The sequence below is a fragment of the Ctenocephalides felis genome, unplaced genomic scaffold (genome assembly GCF_003426905.1).
Source record: "Ctenocephalides felis isolate EL2017-DRISC unplaced genomic scaffold, ASM342690v1 CF-g0.4_SCAFFOLD_01492, whole genome shotgun sequence".
Classification (NCBI taxonomy): domain Eukaryota; kingdom Metazoa; phylum Arthropoda; class Insecta; order Siphonaptera; family Pulicidae; genus Ctenocephalides; species Ctenocephalides felis.
In genome coordinates, this window is record NW_020537646.1 from 51,970,764 (window position 1) to 51,984,882 (window position 14,119).

The 14,119-nt window shown below is 30.8% G+C and overlaps 2 protein-coding genes across 4 annotated transcripts in view; both read right to left on the bottom strand.

Annotated features, from left to right (window-relative positions):
* The window catches only part of LOC113369764 (apoptosis-inducing factor 1, mitochondrial-like), a 56,474-nt gene that overhangs the window by 19,579 nt on the left and 22,776 nt on the right, over positions 1-14,119 (bottom strand). Inside the window, exon 15 of one of the 3 annotated variants that reach the window (XM_026610336.1) lies at positions 102-195. The exons of 1 other annotated variant lie outside the window; for it this stretch is intronic. The gene's annotated coding sequence lies outside the window, so the exon portion shown is untranslated. Of the gene's footprint in view, positions 1-101; positions 196-6,512; positions 6,663-14,119 lie in introns of those variants that run through there. One more of the 3 variants, XM_026610334.1, reaches the window with a different exon arrangement.
* LOC113371372 (general transcription factor II-I repeat domain-containing protein 2A-like) lies at positions 11,381-12,544 on the bottom strand. Its single transcript, XM_026612000.1, has one exon. The coding sequence runs from the start codon at positions 12,542-12,544 to the stop codon at positions 11,381-11,383; it is 1,164 nt and encodes a 387-aa protein (XP_026467785.1).

Consider the following 14,119-nt stretch of genomic DNA (forward strand, 5'->3'; position numbering starts at 1 on the left):
TACATAAAATTAAAAGAATATTTATTTATCATTCTAATTATTTATTTATGTAAATCTCTCTAATTTTCTAATTTTTTTACAAATGATCTCAGATACTTACTCTCCTTGCCTTTTTTCGAAAAACTGAATCATTTAGTGACTTTAAATTTTATAAAGTTTTTGTCTCTAGGAACATGCCTGGTAGATGTTTCAGTCCTGAAATTTTTACGTAACTTTTAATTAGTTTTAATTTTAATAATTTCATTTAAAAGCAGTTAACTTAGCAATTGCGATTGTAACTGGAAAGGCCAAACCTATGCAAACCGATGCAAGCCTATTGCATTCATCATTGTATCTTAATAAAATAAGATTTCTTAGATTTTTGTGTTCAAACTTATTTCTTGAACCATCAATTGATCATGATCATATGAGATATATTTACAGTATTCCTTTACAGTAATTCAGTGGACAGTAACCGTTGCCTTAAACGTCTTGTGATAACTCATCATAATAACACTTCATTATCTTTTGTCTTTGGTTCTTTAAAATAGTTATTGCAATCCATCTTTTTTGCAAATTATTTCGATTAATTTAGCAAACCAATTCAATATATTTTTATATCTTAATTCTCATATAAAGTCTATTCAAAGGATTACTTAATAAAATACTAGCTTTTTGTAAGTCATTACTGGCATGTTGTAGAGTTTCAGAAATGAAACTAATAATTTGAAACAGTGAAGAAAGTAATCTGAAAATGACTTAGTTGATCATATTTATCAGAATGTTATCATATTTATCAGAATATATCTATTAAACTTACGCGTCATGCAGAGAATTCAGGTAGTAACAAAAACAAATATAAAAATATTTTAAATATAACTATAAAAATTCCAAATTCCAATTTTATATGAAGAATTTATAAACTGGATTAGTTTTATAGATTTGTTCATCTGCACAAAAAGATTAACTTATCGGATGAGCAAAAGCTTTACTAATTGAATTGATTTCTAGAGCTTGCAAAAATATTGCAGCAAAAATAAATTCTTTTAAAGAGTTAGCTTACAAGTTGAAGTTCAATACCTCTCGATAACAAAGAAAATGCAAACTACGTTAAAATTATTATTTTTTTTGAATAATTGTTGTTTTGCTTTCTGCTTGCGCTCGTTGGGAGCCCCCCTGGCTCGGGGGCCCCGTATTTTTGATACGGCTGATACGGCGGTAGTTACGCCCCTAAGCTTATACACCTAAATTATTTATGAACAGAGCCTCTTTTTGATTCGATCTCGCATTCAATTCGGCCGCTTTTGGCTGATTTTTACTACGGAGGTTTTTTAGATATATACACTATTTCACATAAAAAGAAGTTTGCAAACTACAATTATTAACTTCCCGTAGGGTAAGTTATTGTAATGGGCCGAAAATCGGAATTGAAATTATTTACATTTCTCAACGTTTTGAAGGTTTCTGAACGTTTTGGCATACCTCAGAAAAAATGGATGTGTGTGTGTGTGTATGTATGTATGGATACAAATTTCCAGTCACGTTTTCGGGCGCACGGATCAACCGATTTGAATGGTTCAAAAAACATTCGATTCCTATCGATAGGGAAAAGAGCTGATTAGTTTTTGGCAAAGGCAGGTCCAGCCGTTTCGAGGATACGCAGCAAAGAGTGCAGAAAATAGAAATCGACTTTTTGAGAAAACGGAGTATCCGATTTGAATGATCTAAAAAACATTCAATTAGTAATGATTGGGAGAAGTGTTTATTAGTTTTTGGCAAAGGCAGGCCTAGCCATTTCGAAGATACGGAGCTAAATATGTAAAAAATGGCAGTTTTTGAGAGAACTAAGCGTCCGATTTGAATGATTCAAAGAACTTTCTGCTTGTCTTCACAAAATAATTGATTTTGGAAAAAAAATATTGTTTCAATTTTTTTTTTTTAATTTTTTGTATATCGAAAATAATTCAGATTTTATTTTTAATTCTGACTATAGTTCTAATATACTTTAAACAAATAATTTCAACTTTGCAATTCAGTTTGTATAATTCTTATAAATATTAGACAATGTTACAATATTTATAATAATCTATTTGAAAACATTCAGTATTCCTCGAACATTTCGTTACGATACGGGAAGTTCCGATGCCACCCACCCCACTAGTTTTATTATTGGTTTTCCATTGTAATATTCTATTACTATCGACGCAGCATCTAAAGCGCTATAATCTAAAACCACGAATCTTTCAAATGCCATAGACATTTGAAAAAATGGTTAAGAATTAGAAATGTATTGGCATGAATTTGGAAATTTGAAATTAGACGCAAATAGTGTAGTAGAAAAATGATTTATCAATCATGAATTTTTTAAAAGCCTTCAGAGGAAGGTAATACGCTATTTTGACAAACTTTGCGAATTCATATTCAAGATACTGAAAGTTTATTCAAAGTGAATATATTTTATCGAGTACTTGAATATTATTAACCGGACTAATTGTTGTCGATAGGCATTCGAATAATTGAAAATCCGGATAATCAAATGTATGAAGAATAATGTTGTGTATTTATTAAAAATAACAAATTCAAATATAGAGATCAACAAGAATAATGTTTATTAAGAAATTAACACTTCCTTATGTGTGTTCATACACATTTTCTTAGATTACATTACATACGTATACTAAACTGCAGCATTAATTATGCAAAAATTCGACTTGTACATACATATAAATTGGTCGCGGTTGGTAATTCGGATAATCGCAAATCCGTATAACAGATAAACGAGGTTCTACTGATCTATTAAATAAAAGCTCTAAAATGTGTTTAGATAAAAAAGACATATCAGAAAAGATATGTTTTTTATCTAAATAAATTTTAGAACTATTATTTAATAGATCAGTACCATAAAAAAACTTTTTTTTAGATTCTGAATCATTTGCCAGGGAAATTTAGTTTTCGATCAACTTTCAGAGGCGAATAGAATTTTTTTTGGAATAGATATATATTTTTACGCAATTGAAAGCAATAAGAAAAGATTTAATTTACTGAATAGCTTATCGAATTTAACATTTTATTTTATTTTATTTTGAATATTTCACGCTATTGTTTATTCAAGAAAAATCGTCCAACAAGTTTTCAATCAGGGGTATTGATGAAAATATGAATTTTTATGAAAATGGAACGTTACTACTCAATCAATAAAATTAATTAGTGTAAAAAAAAGAAATTGTTGATGGAAGGTTATCTAACGTTAGATTTTAATTTTTATTTACTCCAACGTTGAAAATATTCACCAATATTTCTTGTTTGATTTGCAAGAAAAATTAAGTTTTATGCATTTTTTGTTATTTTTATATAATCATAACTAAATTATAAAATAATTATACCCCTAAATCAACTGTTTACTTTTCTACCTTTTGTATAATTTCTTAATATAAAGCCATAAAATATAAATTAGTCGAAGTTGGTTTGCTAATTTGTGATCAAATTCATTAAAAATTATTTTAGCCAGTAGTAAAACAGCGTGTACTTAACGTTTATTAAACAAAATTAGATAAGTCAAAAATTGAGTACCACGATAGGGCCCCGTCGGAAAATTTTGCCACGGGCCCCGGAGGTTCTAGTTACGCCATTGCACACACACACACACATCCATTTTTTCTAAGGTCTATCAAAATGTTCAGAAACCTCTGAAGCGTAAGATATATAAAAAATTTCATTTTTGATTTTTTTGCTATTACTATAACTTACCCTACGGGAAGTTAAAAAGATCAAAATTTCCAAAATATTTGAAACTTAAAAAAAAACTTTTTTCCAAAAATCTAATTTTTTCAAAGTTTAAAACATATTAAATATTTTTTTTTTAATTAAATTTTTGGTACGGAAAGTACCAGCAATTTGCCGGGGTTATACGCAGTTAGAATTTTCAAAAAAAGTTTTTTTAAAATTTTTGTAATGTACCTACATATATTTGAGCATATTCTCTGAAAATTTGAAGTCAATCCGATAAATACTTTCGGAGATTACCTGAATTTGTAAGGCCACGTCAGAGCGTCAGAGCGTGAAGTAGGAGGTAGTAAAAAAGAATGTATCGGGCATGTTCGAAAGAAGATAGGCTCACGACTCTGCGACTTAGTCAAAAATAAGACTGATCAATCGAAAAAGACAGAAAATCAATTAATAAAAAAGTACTTTCTGAGAATAATAGAGCCAATTATTTCATGTGGCTCTACAGTTGTTGAAATAGCGGCTTACATTGCAGCTGTAATACATAATGAAGGTACAACATCATTGCTACACATTATGCGTGCATTAGTGCTTTCATTAGGCACGGCAGCTCATGATTATGCTCAGAAAGAGGACGCAGAGCGTGCGATGATTTCCGACGCGAGAGCGCTAGGAAGCATGCACGAAGAAAGAATGGCTCGACGACAACACCAGCTGGACTTACTGAAAGCTAAGGATCCTACACAAGGCCCCTCCTATGGTCCTGGAATCGATGATACCATACAAGTTTAAAAAAAAACAAAATTTGCCTACGTGTGAACTACTTCTGAAACTTTAAACGCGTTTATCTCAATACTGTCATTTCAGAGTTGGTGAGCAAGATTTCTCAGAGATGGCTCAACTAATCGGGTTGAAATTTTAACACAATCTTTTTTATATACATTCTTTAGGTATTGAACGAAGAAATAAGATGTAAACTTTTTTTTAATATTTTTTTTGAAAATTTACAGTAAAAATTTTCATCGAAAACAAATTTTTTTTTTCAAATTCCCGCCATCTTGTCAAAAATGAAAAATTTGTTTATTCAATACCATTTTTTTTGTTCAAAACCTACACTTATCTATCTTCTAAAAGAATTCACCTTTTTTATTTCGGATAATCTAAACCGACGAAATCGTGCTCACCGCCGAACGCCTTTTTATGGAGGACGTTCTGGAAATATCTGCAGAGGCGGTGAACTTCAATATTTTGACACGAGTGATACACAATTATATTCTTCAAAGTGTGCTCTTTCAGAATTACTATTACTTGTACTTAATAAATGAAAGCTGTGTCCACAAAAAATCGCAAAAAAACGTTATTTTTTAGCCTCGCAACTGTGTAAAAAAAAGCACTCAATATACTCGATACTGATAATGAGTAGTAAGTATCGATATTTTTTTATTATTATTTGTTAAAAATAGCTTATGAAGCATATGAGTATTTGTTAACCATAGCACGACCAAACGTATAAGTTTTGTTTTTCATTTCTAGGTCTTTAGTTTTTATTAATATTAGTTAATTTTTTATGTTGGCATAAGTATATTTAAATCTTAGAAATTAGTATCTCTGTATGTACATACCTTATGTGCCAGTTTGTCCGTTACCATTTTTTAATGGTAATTAGTTGAATTTTTCCTTTTCTTTTCGTATGATGCTATAGTTATATTACTGGTAGTCGAGGAATCTAAGATGAATAAAAACGATTGAGACTGATTACATCATTAAACTAGTGGGGTGTATGGCATCGTGCCTTAAGGCAAATTGCTGAAACTTCCCGTACCGTATCGAAATGTTCGGGGAATACAGAATGTTTTCAAATAGATTATTATAAATATTGTAACATTGTCTAATATTTATAAGAATTATATAAACTGAATTATTAGAACTAAAAATAAAATCTGAATTATTTTCGACATACAAAAAAAACTAACTCAAAAAAAAATGATACAATTTTTTTTTCCAAAATCAATTATTTTGTTAAAACAACCTGAAAGTTCTTTGAATCGTTTAAATTGGACGCTTAGTTTTCTCAAAAACTGCCATTTTTTGCACATTTAGCTCTGTATCTTCGAAATGGCTGGGCCTGCCATTGCCAAAAACTAATATTCACTTCTCGCAATCATTACCCCAATTGAATGTTTTTGAGGTCATTCAAATCGGATGCTCCGTTCACTCAAAAACTCGATTTCTATTTTCTGCACTCTTTGCTCCGTATCCCCGAAACGGCTGGACCTGCCTTTGCCAATGAGCTCTTCTCCCTATCGATAGGAATCGAATATTTTTTGAACCATTCAAATCGGTTGATCCGTGCGCCCGAAAACGTGACTGGAAATTTGTATCCATGCATACATACACACACACATCAATTTTTTCTGAGGTATGCCAAAATGTTCAGAAACCTTCAAAACGTCGAGAAATGTAAAAAATTTCAATTTCGATTTTCGGCCTATTACAATAACTTACCCTACAGGAAGTTAATAAATAAATATCAGTAAAAGGCAAAACACAGTCATTTTGTTCGTACTTCCCTTAAATATAAAAATATAAAACATTCATTATATTTTTTTAATTAATATATGCATACACAGTTGTACATTCTATCAATTTGAATTACAAAAGCCATCTGTAAATAAAAGAAAAATGGTTAATGACTAATATAAACAATATTTGTTGATAGTTATTTTTTATTTTTAAAGGGCAACTAATAACTGTATTTCTTATTACAATATACATACTTTGACATGGATTTTTAACTATATTATATACATACATACTTTTATTAATTTTTTTCATCACGTTATGTCAGAATTTTCTGAATAGTACAATTAAAAATGTTCATTTTATTCTTCATCACAAAATGTCAATGGAACTGAAGAGTATGCCAATCTTCGAAAATATTACCCACACATTTCATTACACTGTAATTAATTACAATATTTATAATAAATAACTGACAATGAATACCTATTGATTAATACTGGTTTTAACAACTAATAAGAGCATTTACGTTGAGGATATATAACTCAATTACAATTCGCAGTCAAACGTAAAACGCAGAATTCATAATAAATTATCTATAGTCAATCCACTTGGCCACTTTTTAAACTGTGACGATTCTAAATTTTTGACGCGGTCCATTAATTCAAATTCTAATAAATATTTACATTTAAACCGCTTTTCAGGGGCTCATAATATGTGCCAAGTCGAATTAAGTGATTCGAATCAAGTTCTCGACATTCTGATCGAATCACATTTTACTTGATTCGAATCAACTCGTATCAAACCAAAAAAACTAGCTGTAAGTGGAATTCTGTCTTGAGGCACTTATGGCATCGTGCTAGAACTTCCCGTACCGTAACGAAATGTTCGAGGAATACTGAATGTTTTCAAATAGATTAAATATTGTAACATTGTCTAATATTTATAAGAATTATATAAACTAAATTGCAGAGTTCAAATTATTTGTAAAGTATATTAGAACTATAGCCAGAATTAAAAATAAAATCTGAAATATTTTCGATATACAAAAAACTAAAAAAAAAAAGTTGGAACAAAATTTTTTTTCCAAAATCAATTATTTTGTTAAGACAAGCAGAAAGTTCTTTGAATCATTTAACCCCTTCACTTACCAGCCAATCTCCAAATTTACGGGCCCAAAGCGACACTAAGGTCGGTCGCACGCAGTGACATAAACAACTCTGCTTAGCGTTCGAAACTGAACAAATCACTATTATATATAGTTTCTATATGCACGTGTGCGGTACAAAAAACTTTGCAAGATGTTTGATAAATAATTACGTTGATTTTTAAATAAAAATATAAATTTATTATTACAAATATATAAAATATACATATAATTATAAATTTATATATTTGTGCGAAACGTACAATGTCACTACCACTGTCAGTACTACTGGTTGCAAAGTCATCACTGTTTTGTAATTCATCACTAATTTTTTTTAAGACATTATAATTGGTATTTTTTTAAAACTTCTTACAAACGATGTATGTATATGCGTCACCAAGTTTCGGAAATGTTTTATTTATGTATTGTCCGGTAGACTTACGACGACTCTAAGGCGTCCTATTCGTGTTTGGGCCGATAACCTTGCGACGCCTCTGAGGCGTCTTTGTAAGCGAAGGGGTTAAATCGGACGCTTAGTTCTCTCAAAACACTTCTCCCAATCATTACTAATTGAATGTTTTGTAGATCATTCAAATCGGATACTCCGTTCTCTCAAAAATTCGATTTCTATTTTCTGCACTCTTTGCTCTGTATCTCCGAAACGGCTGGACCTGCTTTTGCCAAAAACTAATCAGCTCTTTTCCCTATCAATAGGAATCGAATGTTTTTTGAACCACTCAAATCGGTTCAATATCGATCCGTGCGCCCTAAAACGTGACTGGAAATTTGTATCCATACATATATATACATACACACACACACACATCCATTTTTTCTGAGGTATGCCAAAACGTTCAGAAACCTTCAAAACGTCAAGAAATGTAAAAATTTTCAATTCCGATTTTCGGCCCATTACAATAACTTACCCTACGGGAAGTTAAAAAATACTTACTATAATGCAATATGTATGAACATAGATTTTAATAATTATAAAACGAAACTAATGATGCATGGCATCGTGCCTCAAGGCAAATTGTTGAAACTTCCCGTACCGTAATGAAATGGTGGAGGAACTTAAATGTTTTTAAAATTAAAATTCGAATCATTTTTAAAATTAAAAAAAACTTTTTTAAATTTTGAAGTTAAAAAGAATACATTCCCCAAAAACTAATCATTTCTCCACAATATCAACACAAGCAAAATGTTTTTTGAATTATTCTGATCAGATGATCAGTTGCCTCACTAACGGCCATTTGTTTACTTTTGCTCCGAATCTCTGTAACGGAACAGCAAAAAAACAAGCATAACATCAATACGAATCGAATGATTTTTGAATCAAACCGAATATTTTATTAATCATTGTAATCACATACCACATTCCCGCCAAAAACCGAATTTTCATTTTCTACACTTTTTGCCAGTTTGACAGATGGCAACCCAATCAGTTGTCACATCTCTGTATGATATATTATTATTACAATTTCTGTAATAGGGCGAGTATGGTGCAGGAATGCCGGGTGAGGGCTATTTTCACTTGGAAACATATTGCTATCTATATTTCCAAGTGAAAATCTTTATTATTTTTAAATATATTCATTTATTGAAATTGAAAATAAAAGGAAATGTAAACTACCCTTACAATTAGAGTAGAAAACCATGTACATAATTATATATATATATATATATATATATATATATATATATATATATATACGTTCTCTCAGAAACTGAATTGGTATCTTTGTTCATCTTTTGCCCCTTATCTTCGCCAAATCATGCCAAAAAACTATTCAGCAAGTCTCCACATCAATAAGAATCGAATGTTTTTTGAATTATTCATATATATATATATATATATATATATATATATATATATATATACTAGATGACCCGACAGACGTTGTCCTGTACCCACCTCTCCGTTTATTTAATATCCCATACTAATATTTATACCGTTCAGTTAAAAATAATCATTATTTTTCTTCGAGTTACTATTTACACCAATATATGAGTGATGTTAAATGTAGTACTGTTTCAAATAAAATGATTATTCTCAATTCCCACAGTTAACACTTTAATTATCCCTTTTATGTTCAATAAAATTATATATTAAAAATTATACACTGCGATTTATAGAACAAATTTATTTCCAATAGCTCAATTTATTATATTGAATTTAAGGATTATACAATATTTTTAGACATACCTGTAGATGTGGATGTTTAAATAAATGATTTTTTGTTTATTCACGGCTAAAACATTGATTTTCCAAATTTATCACCATGTATTTATTGTCATAGCATAGATTGAAATTGAAAGTGTTGAAAATTGAAATCTTTTAAAAAGTATAACAAATTCAGAAAGAATTAATATATAGCATGCGGTCAAGGTACAATATCACCTTCGATTTTTCTACCCAAAATAATTGCTTCAATAATGTTGCCTACTTGAAAAGTATTTGCTTTTTTGAAAAACATTATTAAACATTTTTCTCTTATAATTAGTTCTTTTATCGATACCCAACGTTATTTTGAAAAAAGTAAAATTACACCACTGAAAAGAAATGTCATCCACCCGAGAAGTGGTAAAGGAGTCTAAATTGTTTTCACTTCTGAAGAGTAAGATGAACCTAGTTCCAAAATTCCAAACGAATTGGAAAAAAGTAAAAAAAGGTCGGACCGAAAGCGCTCCATTGAGTAAATATTCCGTACCCAATGACAAACATATGAATTTTTGACACAATGAAACTTCTAAATAATTTTTTTTGTATTGTGACTTAGTATAGTAAGGCAAAACGACCGCAAATTGAATATTTTTGAGCGCAATCACTTATGGCTCGTCTCCTTTGCACGAATTCGTACGGCGAATCTGTTCGCAAATTATTGCAAGCAAAATTCGCCGTGCGCGTCAGTCGCATGCGCAGACTGTCAGACGCATGTTATATTATTTGCATCTTATATTATTTTAATTATGGCACATCTCAGCTGCTTTTCGACAATAATAATGTAGACATTACATTTTCTTTATTTTTAATCATGAATTTATTATATTTTAATATTGCCTTAGCCTCTAAGTGAATAGAAATGTTTGGCAAATGACAGTTGTTATTTGTTTTTAATGTCAAACCATGCCTTAAATATTTTAAAGGTCAAACAATGATAAGCGGTTTTTTTGTAATTTTTTCCATTTATTTCTACTATCTAACTATATTTCTGTGAATCAAAACATTCTAGAAAATTTCCCGAACAAACTTCAGGAAGATTCATGAAAATCCGAATTATAGTTTAGGAGGATTAATGAAACTTACATTGTTACAGAAGAATTTTATATATATATATATACTAGATGACCCGACAGACGTTGTCCTGTACACACATCCACGTTATTTCAATATTCTATACCAGGGGTCGGCAAGCTTTTAACTGTGTTTAAAAGCTTGCCGGTGTGCCAAGCCACTGTACCAATATGATTTAGAGTGCCGCCTTAATTCTGAAATATATCATTAAGTTCTAGGAGAGAAGAATTATAACCCAATTTATCTTTGAAACATATTTATAAACACATAACCTACAATTCTAACATAAACTAAACAATTTTAATGTGAACCTTGTCCCTGTACATTTTTGCTTAACATTTCAATATCCGGGGTATAATTTGTAACTTTTAACTTCACACATGATTCTGAATGTTCAGTTGTTAAACGACTTCTTTGTGAACTCAAAATATGTTTCATGTAAGAAAAAATTTGTTCACAAAGATATGTGGATCTAAAAGCTGAAAGGAGAGCGCATGCAATTTTCTTTAAACAATTAAATCTTTCCGGCAATGACATCCAACAATTTAATACGGCTGTCGATTTTTCTATAGAGTCATCTTCTAGATTTTTTCGTAATTCTTTAAATTTTGTTTTCCATAATTCTGAAGATGATAGTTCGATAATTTCCATTTCAAAATTATCAACATTCATCCACTCTAAAATTGAACAATCGAACGGTATTATTGATGAATCTATTAAATCTGGTTTTCTGGTCTGGAAAATATAGGCACATAAGCTTCAAAATCTTCGCATCTTATGCAAAATTCATCTTTAAGTGCTTCAACGTAGGTTTTAAGTTCATTGTTGTTTACGGTCGATTCATTTGCAAGCGCTATCACACTTGGGAAGTATTTGTAGGTGCTCGTGTTAATATCACCTAAAAATATATTTAATTTTGACGCAAATGCTGTCCAATATTCAAATAATTCGAGCACCGTTTGGCGCTTCCCTTGCAATCTCAAGTTTAGTTCATTTAGATGATTTGTTACATCGGTCAGAAACATCAATTTGCCTAACCATTCTTCATCGTTCAATTCGGGGAAATGTTGTTCCTTTTCATTAAGAAAAACTTTGATGGGTTCCAAACATGACACAAACTTATTCAAGACATTGCCTCGACTAAGCCAACGAACATGGCTGTATGAGGGAAGGTCAACATATTCACTTTCCATTTCTTCTAAAAGAGATTTAAATTGCCTGTGTGTCAATGAAAAGCGAGACACTATAAAATTAACTATTTTAACAACAGTGTTCATTACAGGAATTAGGCACTGTGACGAAATTTTGGCAACTAAACTTTCCTGGTGTATTATACAATGGAAGTTCAATATTTTATGTCCAATATGATTTTCAAGAAGTTTGACAAATCCTCTATCTTTGCCAATCATTGCAGGTGCGCCGTCAGTGGTTACAGAAAATATTTTTTTGACATTAATGTTCTTGCTGTCAAAATAACTTATGAATGAAGAAAGAATATCCTCCCCCTTAGTTGTCCCAGACAGAGGAATCGAAGTACACAATTCTTTATAAACTTGATTTTTATCACAATACCGTGCAAATACTGCAAGCCGTGCAATATCATTTACATCGGTACTTTCATAAACAGAAGCACTAAATGAAACAGCTTCTTGTAATCCAGCATTCTGTTTTGTTGTTACATTGTCTGCCATTTCAGTTATTCTTCTTTCAATTGTTCGCGCAGAAGCCGGTATTTCTTGAATTCGGGATAATATGGTTTGTTGGTTAGGTAAATCGCTAAACAACTTTTCATCACTTTCATAAAAATTTCCTTTATATATTCTCCATCTGTAAAGGGTTTGCCTTTGGCAGCTATGCAATGAGCAATTGCGAAGCTGCATTCTGTCGCTTTAGCCTTCGTTCCAGTTATTCCACAAAAAAGTTATTTGTTTCTTATAGCAAGAAACAGCTTTCTTTATAGTTTCACATTTCTCATCGTTGCTATTGAATATGGACTGATGTTTGGTTTGGAAATGTCTTTGTACACTTGACGTGCGGCATACTACACTTTCGCGGCATATCGCACATACAGCACGATCCTTTTGTTGTATAAATCCATATTCATTCGTCCAATAGTCTTGAAAACCGCGAACATCTAATTTTCTTACTCTCCATTTGATTAAATACGAATGAATTATAACAAATATAAAACTAATAAGATACAAGTCTTCACAAAAAAATTAGAATGAAAAGTAGCGACCAAACGAAATGCAAGTTTACCTCTGCAAGTTTAAGCCCACCACGCAAGCACACCACACAAGCAAATGGTGCGCAGCACTCGCAGTAGAAAAACGAGAAAGAGAGGGGCGAATGATACTCCAACATTCAGCTTGAACATTCGTGAAGGCCGCTTCGATAACTACTCGGCGCTGCACATGTTTCATCCCTTTTACTCCGAATGCAGTCTCACTCAACCTTCGCGCAGATTTTCGTGAAATTAGCGAGCCACGTTAGATAAATAATTATAATTAAACCTTCTCTCTTATTTTCAACATTTTCTCTTATTTAAAAATCACTTCGTCTCGATATATTTGCAATTTTCCTAATTACTTTGTAGAGTGCCATTCAGAACCCCATCGCGTGCCAAGCCTGGCGCGCGTGCCGTAGGTTGCCGATGCCTGAAAAACAATAATTACTGTTTTTCGAATTACTATTTACACCAATATATGAATGATGTTAAATGTAAAAGTGCTTCAAATAAAATGATGATTCTCAATTCCCACACTTAACACTTTGATTATCCCTTTAACAAATATTAGAATATGTTCAATAAAATTGTATATCAAAAATTAAACATTGCAATTTATAGAACAAATTTATTTCCAATAGCTTAATTTATTTTAATGCCAAAGGTTATATAATTTTTTAGTCATACCTGTAGATGTGGATGTATAAATTGAATGATTTTTTGTTCATTCACGACTAAAACATTGATTTTCCAAATTTATCACAAAAGAAAACATTTTCTGCCTTTGTGATTTATGTTCTTAGCATAAGATACACGTGTTGAAAATTGAAGTCTTTTAAAAGGTATAACAAATTCAGAAAGAATTATTATATAGCATTCGCGGTAAAGGTACAATATCACCTTGGTTTTTCTACCCAAAATAATTGCTTCAATAATGTTGCCTGTATTTTCATAATTTTGTACCATATTTTAACTGGCTTTCAGTAATTTTAATATCTAAATTACATTTTCTCACCAATAATTCAATATACATTATTATTTATGTTCATAAAATAAATTTGTCAAATCCTGTTCACATGTGCTCTATTCAACCTACGATCAACAAAATTATTGCAGTAAATGGAGAGGAAAAAAACGGTGTCGGAAATAGGCTAATCTTTATCTTAAGTTCATAAACTCACTCATAAACTATTTAATTTAAATGGAAAAAACTTTGTAAGCGTCTTTT